The sequence below is a fragment of the Myxocyprinus asiaticus genome, chromosome 49, assembly GCF_019703515.2.
Source record: "Myxocyprinus asiaticus isolate MX2 ecotype Aquarium Trade chromosome 49, UBuf_Myxa_2, whole genome shotgun sequence".
NCBI lineage: Eukaryota > Metazoa > Chordata > Actinopteri > Cypriniformes > Catostomidae > Myxocyprinus > Myxocyprinus asiaticus.
The window spans coordinates 5,148,884-5,167,201 of NC_059392.1; the positions used below are offsets into that span (position 1 = coordinate 5,148,884).

General features: G+C 39.8%; 1 protein-coding gene across 1 annotated transcript in view; it reads right to left on the minus strand.

The window, feature by feature from the left end:
• The window catches only part of LOC127437988 (transmembrane protein 163-like), a 46,614-nt gene extending 29,463 nt beyond the window's left edge, over positions 1-17,151 (minus strand). The window contains exons 1-2 of the mRNA XM_051693188.1: positions 16,693-17,151; positions 15,759-15,878 (exon numbers count right to left, since the gene is read on the minus strand). Of these exons, the coding sequence (XP_051549148.1) occupies positions 15,759-15,878; positions 16,693-16,891 (319 nt within the window). The 5' untranslated portion in view covers positions 16,892-17,151. The remainder of the gene's footprint in view (positions 1-15,758; positions 15,879-16,692) is intronic.
• Between the last annotated feature and the right edge of the window lie 1,167 nt (positions 17,152-18,318).

An 18,318-nucleotide genomic window follows, 5' to 3' on the forward strand; every position in this document is an offset into this window, starting at 1 on the left:
CAAAGTCATTACTCAAAAACAAACACACAAACACTTTTCATCGGGAACAACATTATAAATGAACAACAGAGCTGCCGGGGCATGATATTAAATATTTAGCTGTTTCTAAATATAAATTCTGTGCCTTTTAGTAAAATCCACTCTATTGTCAATGTCTTGCACTGGCCGATTTGGAGGCCAAACCAAATATACAGAGATTTAACATTTGATTTCATTAGACAAAGAAACATCCACAGTCTGTGCTACAAAACATCTATACCTAGATCAACATAATGGTATTTGGAGGCTTAGTTTTGTTTAATTATTATAAAACTACTGTATTTGGACCTCTTTTTAGCGGTTAATATTTTGTTTGTTCGGTCATGGTTTAATTATCGGGCCCTATTCCATGATTTTAATTGATAGATCCACTTGCAGTGTACTGGATAGCTGTCTTTATCTACTCATCGAATTGGACAGACAGCTAACAGCAGTGCCAAAGGAAAATGTAAACACATCGCTGTATTTGTATTTGTATCTATTCCTTTAATACCAGGTTTAATTGGGGCCTAGGAAACTCTGAAGGACCCCTTCCAGTAAAATCACACACAATATCACAAAAACACTGTCTAAGACTTAATCTTACACAAACTGCAGGGGTTTCGTTTGTTACAGTGCGTTGTACCTCATACAGTGCAACTTGGGCAATGAGAAAGGTATTTATGGAGAGTTATGTATCTTCAGAAGGCCAAAACTATTCCCCTGCTCATTAGGAAGTCATATTTATGCTGATATTCATACGGTCAGCAGATTCTACACGGAGTGCTGATACTGCGACCTGATCTGATCATGAGAATTATGAAGTTCATAAAACCATAGGATCGCAATGAAGCTTTGTGTCTATGAAGGATTACTGTGGGTAATTCAGACTGTCAATGATGCAAAATGAACCTGTAACAAAGTTAATTGTCAACACTTAAAGCTCATCACACTATGTTGTCAAATTCCAGGTAGATCCAACATGATCACACAGGAAATCGACATTTTGCTTTAGAATGTTTGTGTACCTTGAATTCGACTCCATTCTGTCAAATTACTGTCGAAAAGCGTCATCCCCCATCAGACATTTTTGTATCAATTCAAATGTGTTTACATTTCCCTGTGGCGCAACTGATAGCATATTGCACAAACAACCTCCAAGACCAGGAAGTAATTGTGTTTACATAAACAATGGTGAGCGTGATTCCAAGGCTCTAAAATTATGTATTTACTCCACTGACACTTAGATTTAGGGTTGGGGTTTGGGGTGGGAGTAGGGTTAGTATAATATGCATTCCTGTTGACTGTATAGCATCATTTATGACTAAAAAAACAACTTGATTTCAGCACCACTTTGTGGACATTTCACCTGGAAACTGGAGCTCACATGTGTCCATACGTTACACAACACTTCCAGCTTCGGCCACTAGGGGCAGTGTTTCTACTTTCGATAAGTATAGACTGATTTCAGCAGAAGAACATTCTACCTACTTATCGCCGAAATCCCATTGTGATTTGGCAGATTACGGAACGCTATTTTACATCAAAGACTACAGCTAGCTGCTTAACGTGGATAAGCTATTGGTTTAGTTGGGTTTGGACGATGACTGGTTGAAATTAAAATTAAAGTTGAAAACAACACAAAGTCTGGCTACAATAAATGTGGTGTTATGAACTTTTGGCTTAAATACATGCTTACGTGCTGATTTACATTTCCCTCTAGGAGATATGAGCAATTATGCTGATTCTTATTCGCATCTATAAGAACCATTTTGCTACTCATGCCAAATGGTTTGAACAGATTGCTGTTATGTGACAAGAGCTGTTTGTGGCACCTATTCTCAGTTGCGTCAATGGCATGTTGGGCTCATATATTCTCATTTAAGATTTTGACCTTGAGTGCTTTTAGCAAATGTTTTGACTTCATGGATCACAAGGCTGTTCCATTGAGTTTTAAAAAGATGTCATAGATGTGGAATGGGTCAGTTATTATTATGTGGCAAGAATTATGGGGAAATTATGTCTATTTTTCTCAATCGTTTTGGCTACTTTTTTTAAACAGTCTTAACATTCCCTAAACTGTAAGTACAATTGTCACAACTGTTTTATGGGACATCACAACTCTATTGCATGTCTGCAAAAAATAGTAACTCACCCAAAACATTTAATTCATGCTTCAAAACCTAGTTATCGTTTCAATAAATTGGCCAATGCCACCAAAATGAAACGTTTTTTTTGTCAATGTGTGAGCCATACTGATCAAAATGTTTCGATGTTTTTTCACCAGGGCAGTCAATGGAAAATGTTTGTTATATAGAAATTTCATTTTTATTCTACTTTTTTGTTGACACTGACTGCATACTGTACTATACAAGAATGTCAGTTTTGTTTAGCTGAATGCTATTGTGTGTCACACTGAGCTTTTTAGATACCGATTTCAACAGTAGATAAAAGTTTACTGGGAAAAGACAATACTGTACAATAATGTAGTACACAGAAAAAGGATATGCACATTTGTATGTATACAGTAAATTCATTTTTGTAGCAATGTGTTACATGTAAACAGAAAATTCACATTTGCATGTCCATTTTTACAAATTTTTTTACATGCAAAGTCATATATATTGAACAGAAAATTGCCACAAAAAAAAATAAATAAATAAAACTACAACAATGAAAAAACATTCCATGTCATAGATATTTATGGAATATACATGTATGTCTGACAGATTTTGAGAATTGAATGGATCATTTTGCATGTGATGGCTCACACAATGAAAGAATGTTTAGAAGTTGTGAAGAGTATGACAATTTCACTGAGAATCAACTCATCAGTTTTGATCAGCAAGCTATGTGCATTTAGTTATTGTGCAAATTGTAGACAATTGCACTTACTCTTTTGCACACATGTGCCAAAACATGTGCAATTTGCTTAAATGAATAAGAAATTCAAATCTGGTGTGAACAAGAAACTTATTGTTCAGAGATTTGAAATTAAAATAATTCTCATTCGAGAATTGAGACAAAGCGATTGAGAAAAACTACTATTTGGTGTTACTTGAACATATAACTTCTGTAAACCAAACACATTTGTTCATAAATTGGCTGATAGCTTTATAAGTCTTCCACAGAAGAAACACAAACCAAAATAGATGTTTTTGGTTGCTTTAAGGTGCGTGCATGTGCTTTCTACTTTCTTGGTAGGTGTTTGTGCTGTGAAAATAGGGCAAATTCTTTAGAGACAGTGAGTCTGAACTGCAGAACGCTGAAATCCAACACAACAGCTGCGCTCAAAAAAAAAAAAAAATCTTCTTCCTCCCTGTCTGTCTTTTTGCAGGCACACACAAACAGTCAAGCTTGCACACAAACTAAAACAGAGAATCTAGTTTCTGTGTTAGAGTTGCTGAATATATTTGCATGTCGTTATCACTTAGAGGACATGTTAAAAAATCTTCTGATATTTCAGAGTTCTGCAGAGATATGAGAGACTTCCAGCTGACAAGAATTGGTGTTATGATACTGCAAAAAACAAATACTAAAACAAAAACTGTTAATGCTAAAATAGTAATGCTAAAACTAATAGTTATACTGCCCCAAAATGGTGCCAAAATCCGAAATACTGTTATTCTACAAACTTGGTTTAAGGTTTTTTCTTAATCCCTAAACCGAGACCAACATTTCTAACACTAACTCCTCCTAGAGTTTTTCAGCTGCATCCACCAAAATTGGTACAGACCTTCAGACTGCTCTGACCTAATGTGCTCTGTCTTTTCTAACTGATCAGACTTACGGTTTTTGCACAGCAGACCATCAAATATCAGACAAATCTCACAGACTTACATTGACGGAATGTTCAAACAAGCCAACTGAATGCTCGTTAATTCAAACTCCAACTTAAAAAAAAAAAAAAAATGTAAACAAACCCACAAAAGGTCTTTGATCTCCTTTAAGTTGCTCTCTCTCTCTCTCTCTCTCTCTCTCTCTATCTGTCTATTTGAATGTCTGTCTGACTATCTAGTTAGCTAGCTGGCTGTTTTTCTTAATATAATATCTGTATAACCATCAAACTTCAAACTTGTAAACCAGTTTACACTTTCAGACATGGCTTTGTCAAGCCAACATCAAAGTTTGTCTTGACGCCTCTGCTAAGGTATTCATTTGGTGATATTTCTCCTGTTTGCGCATATCCATGAAATTCTTGACCTAGGAGAACTCGGTGAGTCAAAGAATGTTTATGATTGGTTAAAACTAATCGTGGGTGTGATTTGTACATTACATTCATTATTTAAAATCGTGCCTGCCAGCTGAGAAGATAGTAGTTAGACTCCTGGGGACAAAATACTTCTCCAGCTTGACATTCCCAGTCCTCTGTCACTTTTATTGTTTGGAACAGAGCGGCCTAGATACCCTTAAAAAATGCACCTTTTGTGTCTATTGAAGTTTCATTTTGGGGTGAAGTGTGCCTTTAAGACAGATAGAGAGAGTGAGTGAGAGAAGGCGTTTGGAGACTGATGAAGGAATAAAAGAGAAAGAAAGGAACGAACAAAGGAGGAAAAGAATAAGGTTTTGGTAATATATGCCAGCTACTGCGAGAACTGAATTCCCAGATGCCTCACGGCTTCCAGTACAGCCAATTAACACGCTCTCAGCGACTGAGTGTCTGCTTCACACACACACACACACACACACTTACTTGGACTCCAAGAGCTCACATACCTCCAAACCTAATAAGCAAGCACACACAGAAATTGTGTTTCCTCTGTTGAGCGAATCATGGTCTATTTGGTACAACAAAATGTGTTTAAATGTCAGTTCTTGGAGAAAATATTGACTTCACACTAGAGGAAAACAGACTAAAATTAGTACCTGGGAAGTTGACATGAAATACTTAAATTAGGAAGTTGACATGATCTGCGTCAACGTGATCTCATGGAAATTACGGAACTGTGGTGACATTTTTCAAAAATTATGATAGATAGATAGATAGATAGATAGATAGACAGACAGACAGACAGATAGATAGTTTGAATCCACTAACATTTTCTTTTGTTGGGGGCCTGGGTAGCTCAGTGGTAAAATACGCTGGTTACCAACCCTGAAGTTCACTAGTTCACTAGTTCGAATCCCAGTGACTCCAGCCAGGTCTCCTAAGCAACCAAATTGGCCTAGGTAGAGTCACATGGGGTAACCTCCTCGTGGTCACTATAATGTGGTTCGTTCTCAGTGGGGCACATGGTTGAGTTGAGCGCAGATGCTGCAGTGGATGGCGTGAAGCCTCCACACACACTATGTCTCTGTGGCAATGCGCTCAACAAGATAAGATGCATGGGTTGATGGTCTCAGACACAGAGGCAACTCTTAACTATGCAACCACAAGGACTTAAAAGCACACTGGGAATTGGGAGACTTAGGAGACCTGGCTGGAGTCACTCAGCACACCATGGGATTCAAACTAGTACTCCAGGGGTGGTAGCCAGTATATTTTACCACTGAGCTACCCAGGATTCAAACTGTCTATCTATCTATCATAATTTTTCAAAAATGTCGCCACAGTCCCGTAATTTCCATGAGATCACGTTGACGCAGATCATGTCAACTTCCTAATTTAAGTATTTCATGTCAACTTCCCAGGTACTAATTTTAGTCTGTTTTCCTCTAGTGTGAAGTCAATATTTTCTCCAAGAACTGACATTTAAACACATTTTGTTGTACCAAATAGGCCATGATTCGCTCAACAGAGGAAACACAATTTCTGTGTGTGCTTGCTTATTAGGTTTGGAGGTATGTGAGAATTGGACATTCGAAATTGGGTGAAAAAGGGGAAAAATCCACACAAAAAAAACATTTCCTTTTGTTAGTTTGAACCACCATAATGACTACAATTACTTAAAAATAGTAATCCACTACAAATGGCTAATTATTTCTCTATAATTGTAATCAGATTACTGATTACTTAATTAAAAAGTAATCACATTACTAATTACTTTAAAGTTACTTTCCAAAACACTTTTCTGTTCAACAAATTCAAAATAATGTCTATATTTCTTCCTTGTTCATTGTTACACACAATTCATACACTCAGCACCTCAAATGTCGAATGTCTCCTATGGGAGGTTTTGTCATATTTAGCTCCTTTTGAGGAATTATTGTGTCCTCAAACTACAGCTAAGCACATACACACACTCATTTACCTGATGCATGAGCTTGCATTCATCCAAACCTAATAAACACAGGAGAAATTGTGTTTCCTTCTCTGTGGGAATCAATGCCTATTTGATACTGGTAGCTAAATGCATCTAAACTTGGAGAAATTATTGACTTCAGACGAGAGAGAAACAGAATTAATATGTCCATGTGTGTGTGGAGAAAGAGGTAGAGAAAGAGTATGCAGTGATTGTCTTGCAGTAGGCACAGAATGTAAATATCATACTGGTCACAGTTAGAAGGGCAGAGAGAGGGGGGTCACTCTGGTATTAATGCATTCAGCACTAGCAGCCTGTAAAAGCCAGCATGCCAACTCCCTTAGAGCCCACCATCTAAAAATAAAAGATGGAAGACAGATAGAGAGAGAGGTGAAGTGGTGCACTGCCCTCTCTGTACCTCCTCTGGTTTTTAAACATCAACAGGGTGAACTGAACGCATAAGATAGATAAATTTGCTGTCTCGTGGATTTCAGAGGGAGGAATATCAACTGATAAGATTGAAATATCTATAATATACATTTTAATTTATTATTGTTAACGTGTAAGTATAACACGTAAGTGTTAGCATTGGTGTTAGCAGTAGTTTCAGTTTTCAACATTAGTATTAGCTTTAGCATTAAAGGTGAATAATTTAACTTTTTCAGTGTTAAAATACTTTCTCCTTATTATAGCTTAATATGCAGAGACAACTATAAGTAAGCCTTTCATAGGTTAATTTCCCTGAAAACTGTAAACACTGTGTCTCTTTAGCGTTTGTTTTGAGAGACCCGTCTATAAAAACACAATAATATTGACTTAACCAATGGCATGAGCTGGGGGTGGGACTCTCTCTTTGTCTGACCAACAGCAGACATTATCGATATATATGGATTTTTTCAGATATAAATAGGGCTGCTTGTTGCACAATAGTATTTCTCTCTTCAGACATATTTCTCAAGACAAATTTGGTAAAGTGTGAGCGGCAGGGTAAATTAAAGGGGTCATACACTGGATGCGTCTAGTGGACGACATGGCGCGTTCTAAAATTCAAAACAATTATTTGGGAAGATGGCGATGGGATCACCCTTGAACCTGAGCGGAGCTTGAATATGTGCTTGACGTAAAACCTCAATACAGTCCTGATATTAGTGCAGCTTTGCTACAATTACATGTGGTTTACCGGCAGGGGTCCTTGGCCCTAGGCTGCGATGTGAGCGGTGCACAATAATGTCTTTATCCAGTTTAAGCACCTCTGACAGCAGCCTAGAAATCAACTCAGTGGAGGCGGATTCAGGCACCTCTGCGCCCCACAAAATCTGAATGTTGCATCTCTGCATCCTCCCTTCCATATCCTAACATCTCGTAGCTCCTTTAGCTCAACCTTTAAGGTGGTCACCGTAGTTTGTAGTTCTGCTACTTCGTTCGTCCATGCTGACATGCCGCTCTCCTTGTCCTTAATTGTAGACTTCATTTGATCAATATCAGTCTGTGTTAGCACCGCGTTATTGGCTAGCTCCGTTCTGAATGCCTGGAGCTCACTTTTCAGGTAGTTAAAATCTTCGGTGAGGGAATTCTTAAGTTCTGTCCTTATAACTGAGGAGATGTCTGCCTTTTCTTTGGGGGGGGGGTCTTTCCCCTTTTTCTCCCAATTTGGAATGCCCAATTCCCAATGCGCTCTATGTCCTCATGGTCGTGTAGTGATCCGCCTCAGTCCGGGTGGTGCAGGATGAATCCCAGTTGCCTCCGCGTCTGAGACCATTAACCCACGCATCTTATCATGTGGCTTGTTGAGCGCGTTGACACGGAGACATAGCGCGTGTGGAGGCTTCACGCCATCCACCGCGGCAACCACGCTCAACTCACCACGCACCCCACCGAGAACTAACCACATTATAGCGACCACGAGGAGGTTACCCCATGTGACTCTACCCTCCCTAGCAACCGGGCCAATTTGGTTGCTTAGGAGACCTGGCTGGAGTCATTCAGCACGCCCTGGGATTCAAACTAGCGAACTAGCGAACTTCAGGGGTGGTAGCCAGCTTGGAGATGTCTGCTTTTAAGGCCGATAGGATCTGGGATTTTAAATCTTCCGTATCCGTTTCACATGGGTCCGTGTTGGGAGGAGTCGGTGTATGGTCCCGGTCAACAGTTGAACTATGCATCGAGGAGGTATTGGGCCTAGGGTTAGAGGATCCGCTGTATTTGTATTTTCAAAGATTAGAAGCCATTACTCTAAATGAAAACTGCTTTTTTCACTTTCACTGGGTGTATTTGAGTATATTTTGAGATGTTTTGATAATATTTACAAAAAAAGCGCTGATTCAATAATGAAATAAAATAGATATTAGGCAGGAGCTCAGCCAATCACATTCTACTCCATCACTTGCTCACTAGCGCCCCCCACCTCAAAACAATTATTTATTTTCTACAAAGGTACGCTCACACCACCAACGCTCATCGTCAACATTCTGAAGTGCCACGGAGCGCAAGTCGCATAGTTTTCCATTAAATTCAACCCAAATCATTATCAATGGACAAAGATTATTTACTCTAGCCATCACTGGATGATACTGGAAGACTCAGATCATCTAATGCCATACTGATCTGTTGGTTTATCTGCACCAATTCGAGGCCAAATTCAGTTAAAAACATAATCCACAAGTCAAACACTGATTTGATCTACTCAAAACCCATACTGACCCAGTTCAAATGCATGCAACCCAAACATAACTCTACATTTTCCCCATCCTCTTAAAAATAGTTCTAAGTTCTTCAATGATTCTTGAGTTGACTGTATTCATTCATTTTTGGATGAACTATCCCTTTAACGTATTCAATTACAAAAATTCCAATTAGCTTTATAAAATGATTTTCTCACAGCTATTTGCAATCCATTAATTTTGTTCGGCACTAAAACGTCACCATTATAGATAGAAGTACGTCTGATCATCAACACCTTGTAGTCGTCATTGCTCTGGAGTTGCTACAGTATGTGACAGAATCTTCAGCCTAGCAACGTGAGTCCCAGAGTCCCCGTCCAACTCTGGAAGTGTAAGGTGAGTCATATCATTCCTGAGGGACAGCGCTCCAGGAAAGAAACACCATTCCCTCAAAATCACACATCAAATTAAGCTTCAGCTTAACCAATGCCAACTACAATCACACTTAGAACTAAATAGAACTAGTCTTTACTACAACCAATTTGAGTCGCATATTCTACACTTTAGTAGCATTTTAAAGACCGTATAAAATCAGAATTGGAGTTTTGTGGCGTTTAGTCCACGTCTACTAGCTTTGAAGCCGTCTGTATGTGAGTGTACTTCTAAAATTGAGAAAATTAACTTTTAGCATATATTTAAAAATATGAATGACTACTGTACATATAAAACATCATACTTTTAAAAAATAAATAGCATGAAAACTTCCTTTATGTTGCAACAGACTCCAGTCTTCCAGTCAAAATTTCCTCCAACATAACTGACAATCGACATTTTGCTTCCAAAAGTTCATGAACCCTAAAATCATCACCATTCGGCCAAATTACAAGCGAAATCCCCCATTCTGAAGTGCCACGGAGCGCAAGTCGCATAGTTTTCCATTAAATTCGACCCAAATCATTATCAATGGACAAAGATTATTTACTCTAGCCATCACTGGATGATATATTGTTTATATGTATCTCTCATATAGCCTACACAATGTATTTCAAGTTACAAGTATGTCGTTTTGTGGTTTAGATTAAATGAAAGACCAACATACAGAGAAATTGCATAATAAAATCGCCATTCCTAATCGTTCAATTTGCAGTTACACCAGTTTCAAACAATAACCTGCAAACTCATCATTCTTGAAGAAGTACCAAAAGTTTGGTAACTTTGGACTACCATGTCCTGTGCCGCTTCAACTCATCCTGTGTGTGTGCTTCAGTAAATGTTATATATTCCCAACGCTATTCTGCGAGGCTGTTAAACAGAGGACAACTAAGTAAATTGGAAGGCACGCAAATTGGGCTTCTAATTTAAATGTCGGCTAATTTTAATACATCGATGCCTCAAAAATATATTGATATTTTATGACATCCCTACAAAACAATTGTTGTGCGCATGTGTCGAACTAGCCCGTATGGCCTCGCAGTCAAATGAGTATACTTTGAAAGTCTGAGCACTCAACCATGCGCCAGACTTAAAGGTGCTGTGAGCAATTTTTTAATGGAAAGGTATGCAAAAAATGTTCCTACTCTCTGAAAGATATTAATAAAATAAGTGTCATGAGATATCTCACCGGTGTCTGTGACAGCTCTAGACTTTGTAAACAGCAAACGGACAACGACACTTTCTGCCTGTCAATCATTTTGCGCATTCTCATAGTATTGTAGTTGCAGCAAATTATTGTGGCATAATGCATTTTAAGGCCATGTTGTTCATAACAGTTGTCAGTTGAGGGTGCTATTTTTCTACTGTTGTTTTTAACAACCGTTTCTGCTCTCAATAAAGCTCATTTTGGTGTCTTTGGAGTCCAGGAATTTAGAAAGAGGGGACGTGGCTAATCCAATGGCTCAGTCTCGTGGAAGTAGAGTGGCTGAAATCGCTCACAGCACCTTTAAAGGAATATTCCAGGTTCAATACAAGTTAAGCTAAATTGAAAGCATTTGTAGCATAATGTTGATTACCACAAATAATAATTTCAAAAATGATTTCATAAAAGCACTAACATTAATTCTTCTGTTTAAACTTGTGTATTATTTGAGCTGTAAAGTTGTTTAAATAGCAGTATTCCGGTCGCTTTAGGGTTTACGGTGTTACGTCGCCAGGCAACAAAGTTGTAAAATTGGATATAACTTTTAACAGAAAAGGTTAGTAAGCCATTTTTTCACACTACAATCAAGTTAACACGTCACGAATATTGTTTACATCTTGTGGCTATACTTTTTTAAAAAGGAGGGAAAATTCTAAATTCATGTTTGTGGTAATCAACATGATGCCACAAATGCTCTATCAATGCTCTATCAGTTGAGCTACCATGCAATTTGATCGCTTTCGAACAAGCTTGTAAATATAGTTGATCATGTAACGCAAATGTTAAAATGTGTCACCTTAGTAACAGTGTTTTGATGTCATAAGAAAGCATTGTGTGAGGAACAGAGTGAATAGTTTTACCACCATTTTACTCATGATTTGTGTGAAAAGGAATGAATATCATTGATGTAGCGCCTCTAGTGTTCATTTCACCAGGAAACTGCCACAATACATACATCAAGACTGGTTTGGTTTGGAATGACATGAGACTGAGTAAATATTTTTTAAATTAACTATTCCTTTAAACACACACACAATCGCTCTTGCCAAACTGCACACACACTTGGAGAAGAAATCAACGTAGATCTGTCCCTACAGGCTGACAGGAGTAACACAGAGGAGCAGAGGCAGCCGTTAATAAAAAATGAGACATCCCACTTACACTTCAGATTTGGCAACCTCACAAGCCGTTCAGTGAAGATAGCAAGACTCAGATCATCAAATGCTATACTGATCTGCCGGTTTATCTGCACCAATTCGAGGCCAAATTCAGTTAAAAACATAATCCACAAGTCAAACACTGATTTGATCTACTCAAAACCCATACTGACCCAGTTCAACTGCATGCAACCCAAATATAACTCTACATTTTCCCCATCCTCTTAAAATTATTAGTTCTTCAATGATTCTTGAGTTGACTGTATTAATTCATTTTTGGATGAACTATCACTTTAATGCATTAAATTACAAAAATTCCAATTAGCTTTATAAAATGTTTTTCTCACAGCTATTTGCAATGCATTAATTTTATTCGGCACGAAAACGTCACCATTATAGACAGAAGTACGTCTGAGCATCAACACCTTGTAGTCGTCATTGCTCTGGAGTTGCTACAGTATGTGACAGAATCTTCAGCCTAGCAACGTGAGTCCCAGAGTCCCCGTCCAACTCTGGAAGTGTAAGGTGAGTCATATCATTCCTGAGGGACAGCGCTCCGGGTAAGAAACACCATTCCCTCAAAATCACACATCAAATTAAGCTTCAGCTCTGCTGAAGGGCTTGAAACCAATGCCATCTACAATCACACTCAGAACAAAATAGAACTAGTCTTTTTGCATGCAACCAATTTGAGTCGCATATTCTACACTTTAGTAGCATTTTAAAGACCCTATAAAATCAGAATTGGAGTTTTGTGGTGTTTAGTCCACGTCTATTAGCTATGAAGCCGTCTGTATGTGAGTGTACTTCTAAGTGTATCTTTTAGCAGATGTTTAAAAATATTGATGACTACTGTACATATAAAACATCATACTTTAAAAAAATAAAATAAAAATAGCAGCAGCAGACTCCAGTCTTCCAGTCAAAATTTCCTCCAACATAATCACACAGGAAATCAACATGTTGCTTCCAATATGTACACTAACATCACCACCATTCGCCCAAATTACAACCGAAATCCCCCATCAGACATTTTTGCAACAATTCAGGTGTAAACACATTTCCTTCTAGTGCTACTGAGGCCACGTCGACACTAATACGTTTTCATATTAGCCTTCCGGCCACAGAGACAACATTTTTGACATCGAAAATGTAGCTTTTCAAAAATGTTCTCCTAAGTGAATACATTTGAAAATGTTGTCTTTGAGTTGCAGTGTGGACAGGAAAAACTGAAATATCTGAAACGATGACATATTTTTTGTCATGTGACGCCGTCCATTCAACCCAAAACCATCAAGATGGCAGCCCATGTTGTAGCAGCGTTGTTGTGACTGATATCCACTTTGATAGCATTTTTTTTTCCCTTTTCTCCCCAATTTGGAATGCCCAATTCCCAATGCCCACTAAGTCCTCGTGGTGGCGTAGTGACTCGCCTCAATCTCGATGAATCTCAGTTGCCTCCGCGCCTGAGCCCGTCAATCCGCGCATCTTATCACGTGGCTTGTTGATCATGTTACCACGGAGACACAGTGCGTGTGGAGGCCCATGCTATTCTCCACGGCATCCATGCACAACTCACCACATGCCCCACAGAGAGCAAGAACCACGCATTATAGCGACCACGAGGAGGTTAACCCATCGTGACTCTACCCACCCTAGCAACTGGGCCAATTGTTTGCTTAGGAAGCCTGACTGGAGTCACTCAGCACGCCCTGGATTTGAAATTGCGACTCCAGGTGTGGTAGTCAACGTCTTTACATGCTGAGCTACCCAGGCCCCCCCACTTTGATAGCATTGTTAAAGATAAATGTAACTTTGTACAAACGTCACTTTGCATTCTTTCAAAGGTGACAGGAAGTTTATTCGGAATTGCTGTCCGGGGACGGAACATTAGGACAATTGCGTTTTGAGACTGTACATGGAGCGGCGATATTTCACATGCGCAGTAAGGGGATTTAAGAGTTTTCATACGTTTCAGTGTGGACGAGCACATTTAGGAAAATGCTTGAAAACGGCAGTGTGGACGGAGAGCATTTCGAAAAAGAAAATGCAGTTTTCAAATATATCTGCATTAATGTGGATGTAGCCTGACAATGCGTTACGTGAGCAACCTCCGAGGCACTTGTTAAGGTCGCGTGGGAACTGGCGAGTAATCGCATTCACATAAACAATGGTAAGCATTGTTCAGAGGTAACATTTTCGCTTTAAAATAAAAATTTGGATCTGGAAGTGTTGTTGAACATAAAGGCATGTGTGAGCTCCAGTCCACAGAGTGTCGCCAAAAGCGAATTATTTTTTAGTTGTAAATAGGACAAGAACCTGTGCTCGCGCAACACACAATCAGTAGCACTAGTGGGAAATGTGTTTATCCTTAAATTGATGCAAAAATGCCTGATAGCGGATGATGATTATCAGTAATTCGGCTAAATGGAATTGATTTCAAGGTCCATGAACTTTCGGAAGCAATATGTCGATTACTTTTGTGATCATGTTGGATCGATATGGGTTTTTCAGTTGCAGATACTGTAGCTACTGACATGTAGCGAGAAGGGCGGCCAATGAAAAATGTACTCTAATGCTGTTACAATGCAACTTAATGATAGCAAAGAGACTGTAAGGGGGTAAAGGTGGGCAAGGAGGAGGCGGGAACCGGCTGAGCAGTCAACATTACTTTTTAATGACATAAATTCACTTAAATCAACTTAAACACAAACACACAGACACACACACACACACAGCGGCCACATGTGACTCTCTCTCCCGAACTGGCACCTCTGGCTCATCTTTATCCCCCTCCCAGCTGATTAGCCCGATTCAGGGCCGGGTGTGTGTCCTCACGGTCCCACCCTCCTCCTCGTTACACTCCTCCATCGCCCAACTCAGGCTGAGGAAACCCCCCCGGCATGACGTACTCTCCTCCATTCCTGGAAGGGGGGTGTTGCCCTTCTGGCCGTGCCTGCTGGCAGGTCTTCCCCGCCTTTCTGAAACCCTGGGAGCCTGGTCCTCAGCCACTCCTCCGACCTCTGGCAGACGACAGCTCGCTCCTTCCACGGTGGCTGGCTGACGGACAGAACGGCTCCTCCCCTTTCTCGGCAGACGACAGCGGTTTCTCCGACTCTCGGCAGCTGGCAGCGATCCCTCCGTCCCCAGGTAGGTGGCCGTGGCTGCTCCCCTGGTGGATGGCAGCGGCGAGGACTCCACGACAGCGCATCCCTCTTCCCTCCTGGGTTTCAGCACTAATATAACGGGGTAAAGGTGGGCAAGGAGGAGGTGGGAACCGGCTGAGCAGTCAACATAACTTTTTAATGACATAAATTTACTTAAATCAACTTAAACACAAACACAGCGGCCGCATGTGGCTCTCTCTCTCTCCCGAACTGGCGCCTCTGGCTCGTCTTTATCTCCCTCCCAGCTGATTAGCCCGATTCAGGGCCGGGCGTGTGTCCTCATGGCCCCGCCTTCCTCGTCATCACACTCCTCCATTGCCCGACTCAGGCTGGGGAAATCCCCCTGGTATGACGTACTCCTCTCCCTTCCTGGAGGGGGGTGTTGCCCTTCCGGCCGTGCCTGCCAGCATATCTTCCCTGCCTTTCTGGAGCCCTGGGAGAGACGAGGAAAGAGAAAAAACTCTCTCTCGCCCAGACTGGCACCTCTGGCTCGTCTTTATCCCCCTCCCGGCTGATTAGCCCGATTCAGGGCCGGGCGTGTGTCCTCACGGCCCAGCCCCGCTCTCCTCCTCATCACAGAGACGTACACAAAATTGCTCAAATGTAATACTTATTTCACACAATATTTACTTAAAATATAGTGAATATTTATATTAAAATATTGGAGAAAGTTAGTGTTTCCTGCAAAATACCTCAATACTGGACTGACTTCTTTCCTGAATGTAAGTATCTGAATCTAATTTTTTCAATATCTCCATTAAACCAAAAAATACAGCTACTGAAAGAGTTTAAAATGGTTTTACCACTCAAAACAAAATCTACCTAAAAAAAATCCAAAAGAATGAAACTAAGCAGACTTCAACTTTCCAATTAATCCTAAAAACAGAATGTGACATCATGCAAGTCTGTATCATGAAGCATCCATGCTGAATACTCACTGAATGCTGCGATGGCCAATATTATCGTCACCACTATAGAGATCCACGATACCCATAATGCCTTTTTTCTGTAACTCTGTGCCTCGTGAGGTTTCAAACGCATGCTGCTCTCTAGGAGACCTGTTAAGGGTTAACGATTAACTTTGGTTAACTTCATATTTCAAAACATTCTTCAGATGATCTGTGTATTTTTACCCAAAAAGGGTGAACTGTCCCTTTAAGAACCTGGTAGGCCTGCTTATCTGTGTATTGTTTCTTGGAAGTTGTTTATGTTTTGCATCAACTATATCTTTATACAATAAATGACATCAAAACTCTTGAGAAACATATTCTATATGTGTTTCGGAGGAATTAATCGTTAATTTTTCTTAAACAAGGAGAGGCGAATTCATACTGGAATACATTAAGACAAAAGTCAGCTATATAATGAAGTCAGATTTGAACAAAGGTTCTCAGGTTGGGGCAAGTTGTCACACGTGTTTTTCATAATCACATGACTGTTTTATCTTTGAAAGGACATTAAATAGTGTAATGCGATTTAAATTCAGATATGTTGTGGAAGATATCTTTTCTAACTTCAAAAGAGATATTCTCAAATCAGACTCAGTAAACAGCAGGTTCCCATGTGACAACTTACCCAATATAGTGTGACAACATGCCCCTTGGCTAAACGTGTGTTAAATTATTTCTATCTTTATTCCTAGGCAATAACAGTGTAAATGTTCAATAGCATTTTTGTAGCTAAGACTTCAAGGTATGTATCTATACAGAAACTTGACTTAATAAACCAACCACAGCAATACTACTAACTGGATTCAAAAGTGTGACATCTTGCCCCGTTTTCCCTTGTATATTGACAAAAAAACGCATTTGAAACATGCATATAAGCCCATAAAATCCATATTAAAGACTTAAAACACAAAATTGCTCCAACCGTTGTCCTCCGGTTCGCCTATCTTCATTTGCTGCTCCATGCTCAAAGTATCTTGGTTCGGATGGTGTCCGTTTGCGGGAGTCGTTGCGTGATCCACCACCGCTGGATCCGGGACAGAGCCAGGACAAGGATCAGGACCGGGGTCTTCAGGAGGACCACCAGCAGCTGCGGGGTCAGTAGCAGAGGAGGAGTCTGTCATGATGCGATGGGCTCGGGTTCAAATGATCACGAGCATCCGAGGAAAGTCACACCTGCACGCGAGGAGCAAGACGCGCGCGTGTGGAGGAGAGACGCACTGCCGGAGCGACGCGTTCAGCGCATCAGCACATACTCTAATTAAAAACACACACCTATAAAAGCTACGCGTTCATTTTGGAAACCACCTGTGTTGTTAAAAAGAAGTAAAAGCAATAGATTACAGTGAATTAGTGTAGGAAGAATACGAAAAATTGCGAACTGAAGTGCGGCTTTCTCAAGTTGCTGGTTATCAGATGGGTCATCTAGTGATGTTTGCTGGGCAAACAACCATTGGTTCATTTAAAAGCAAACGGTGCAAAGAAAACAACCTCAGTCAGAGGGAATTAAAAAGCGATACATCCAGGAAAAAAAAAAAAAAAGCGAAACAAAAATAGTTTTCATCAATTATTTTTTGTCACTATATAGCCTCAGCATTTGTGTAAATAGTCTATAAGATGGTTTGGTAACTAAATCATAAAGATTGTTTTAAAACGAAAATAAATATACAGTATGTAAAAAAATGTCGTATAAAAACCTATGGATTTTAATGAGATATTTTGCACAACCTGCAGTGGCATATTGATTTTATAAAACAGTGGCAACCGCAATATGATAAAAACTAAAAACTAAAAAGCAACAACATTACATCAAATCACATTATTTTTAAAAATAATAATCAGAATAAACAATTCTTCCGCCAAGCGAAGTAGTTCATTAACCGTTTGGCGGCCATCTTTGGAGCGCTCTTGGGAATCTTTTTCCAGTCATGAAAGTGCAGTTCCTATCTACTTGAATGGGAGAACGGCAAAATCTCAAAAACAGTTGACCAAGATTACAATCAAAGAACAAATTTCAAATCAGCTGTAAAATCTGACACTGGAATCATAAATTGTGCTTCTTTACCTCAGATTATTTTGCAGGCTTTTATAACTATTGCGCATGTGCGCTCTCGAGTTGATTGACAGGCGATGTCTGTATCTAAAAGGTGATTCTACATCCGTTGACCGTCGGGCGTTCTATTTTCTCCCATTAATTTTAACAGAAGTGGCCCCGGCCATCTCTGCTAAGCAGTCTCTGGCGCAATTCAACCGATGTGCAGTCACATATCCGCTATTTTACAACGGCTATGAACTCGGCTCATTCAATCAGAATTTAAAGCCTTAGCCATTTGTTTGATATTTGTTTATTTATCATTTATTTATTTTAAGTACCGGCTAAATCTGAATGATTGTACATTGTTTGTTTGTGATAAACAAAAGGTTCATCCCAAATCGCACACTTCTACGCCATTTTGTAGTGTAAAGGCCTGGGTTCCGGATCAGATCGTGCCCACCCGACCAAGTTGCCTTCCAAAGTATGCTTTTCTGACTGTGATTGAATACAAATGCG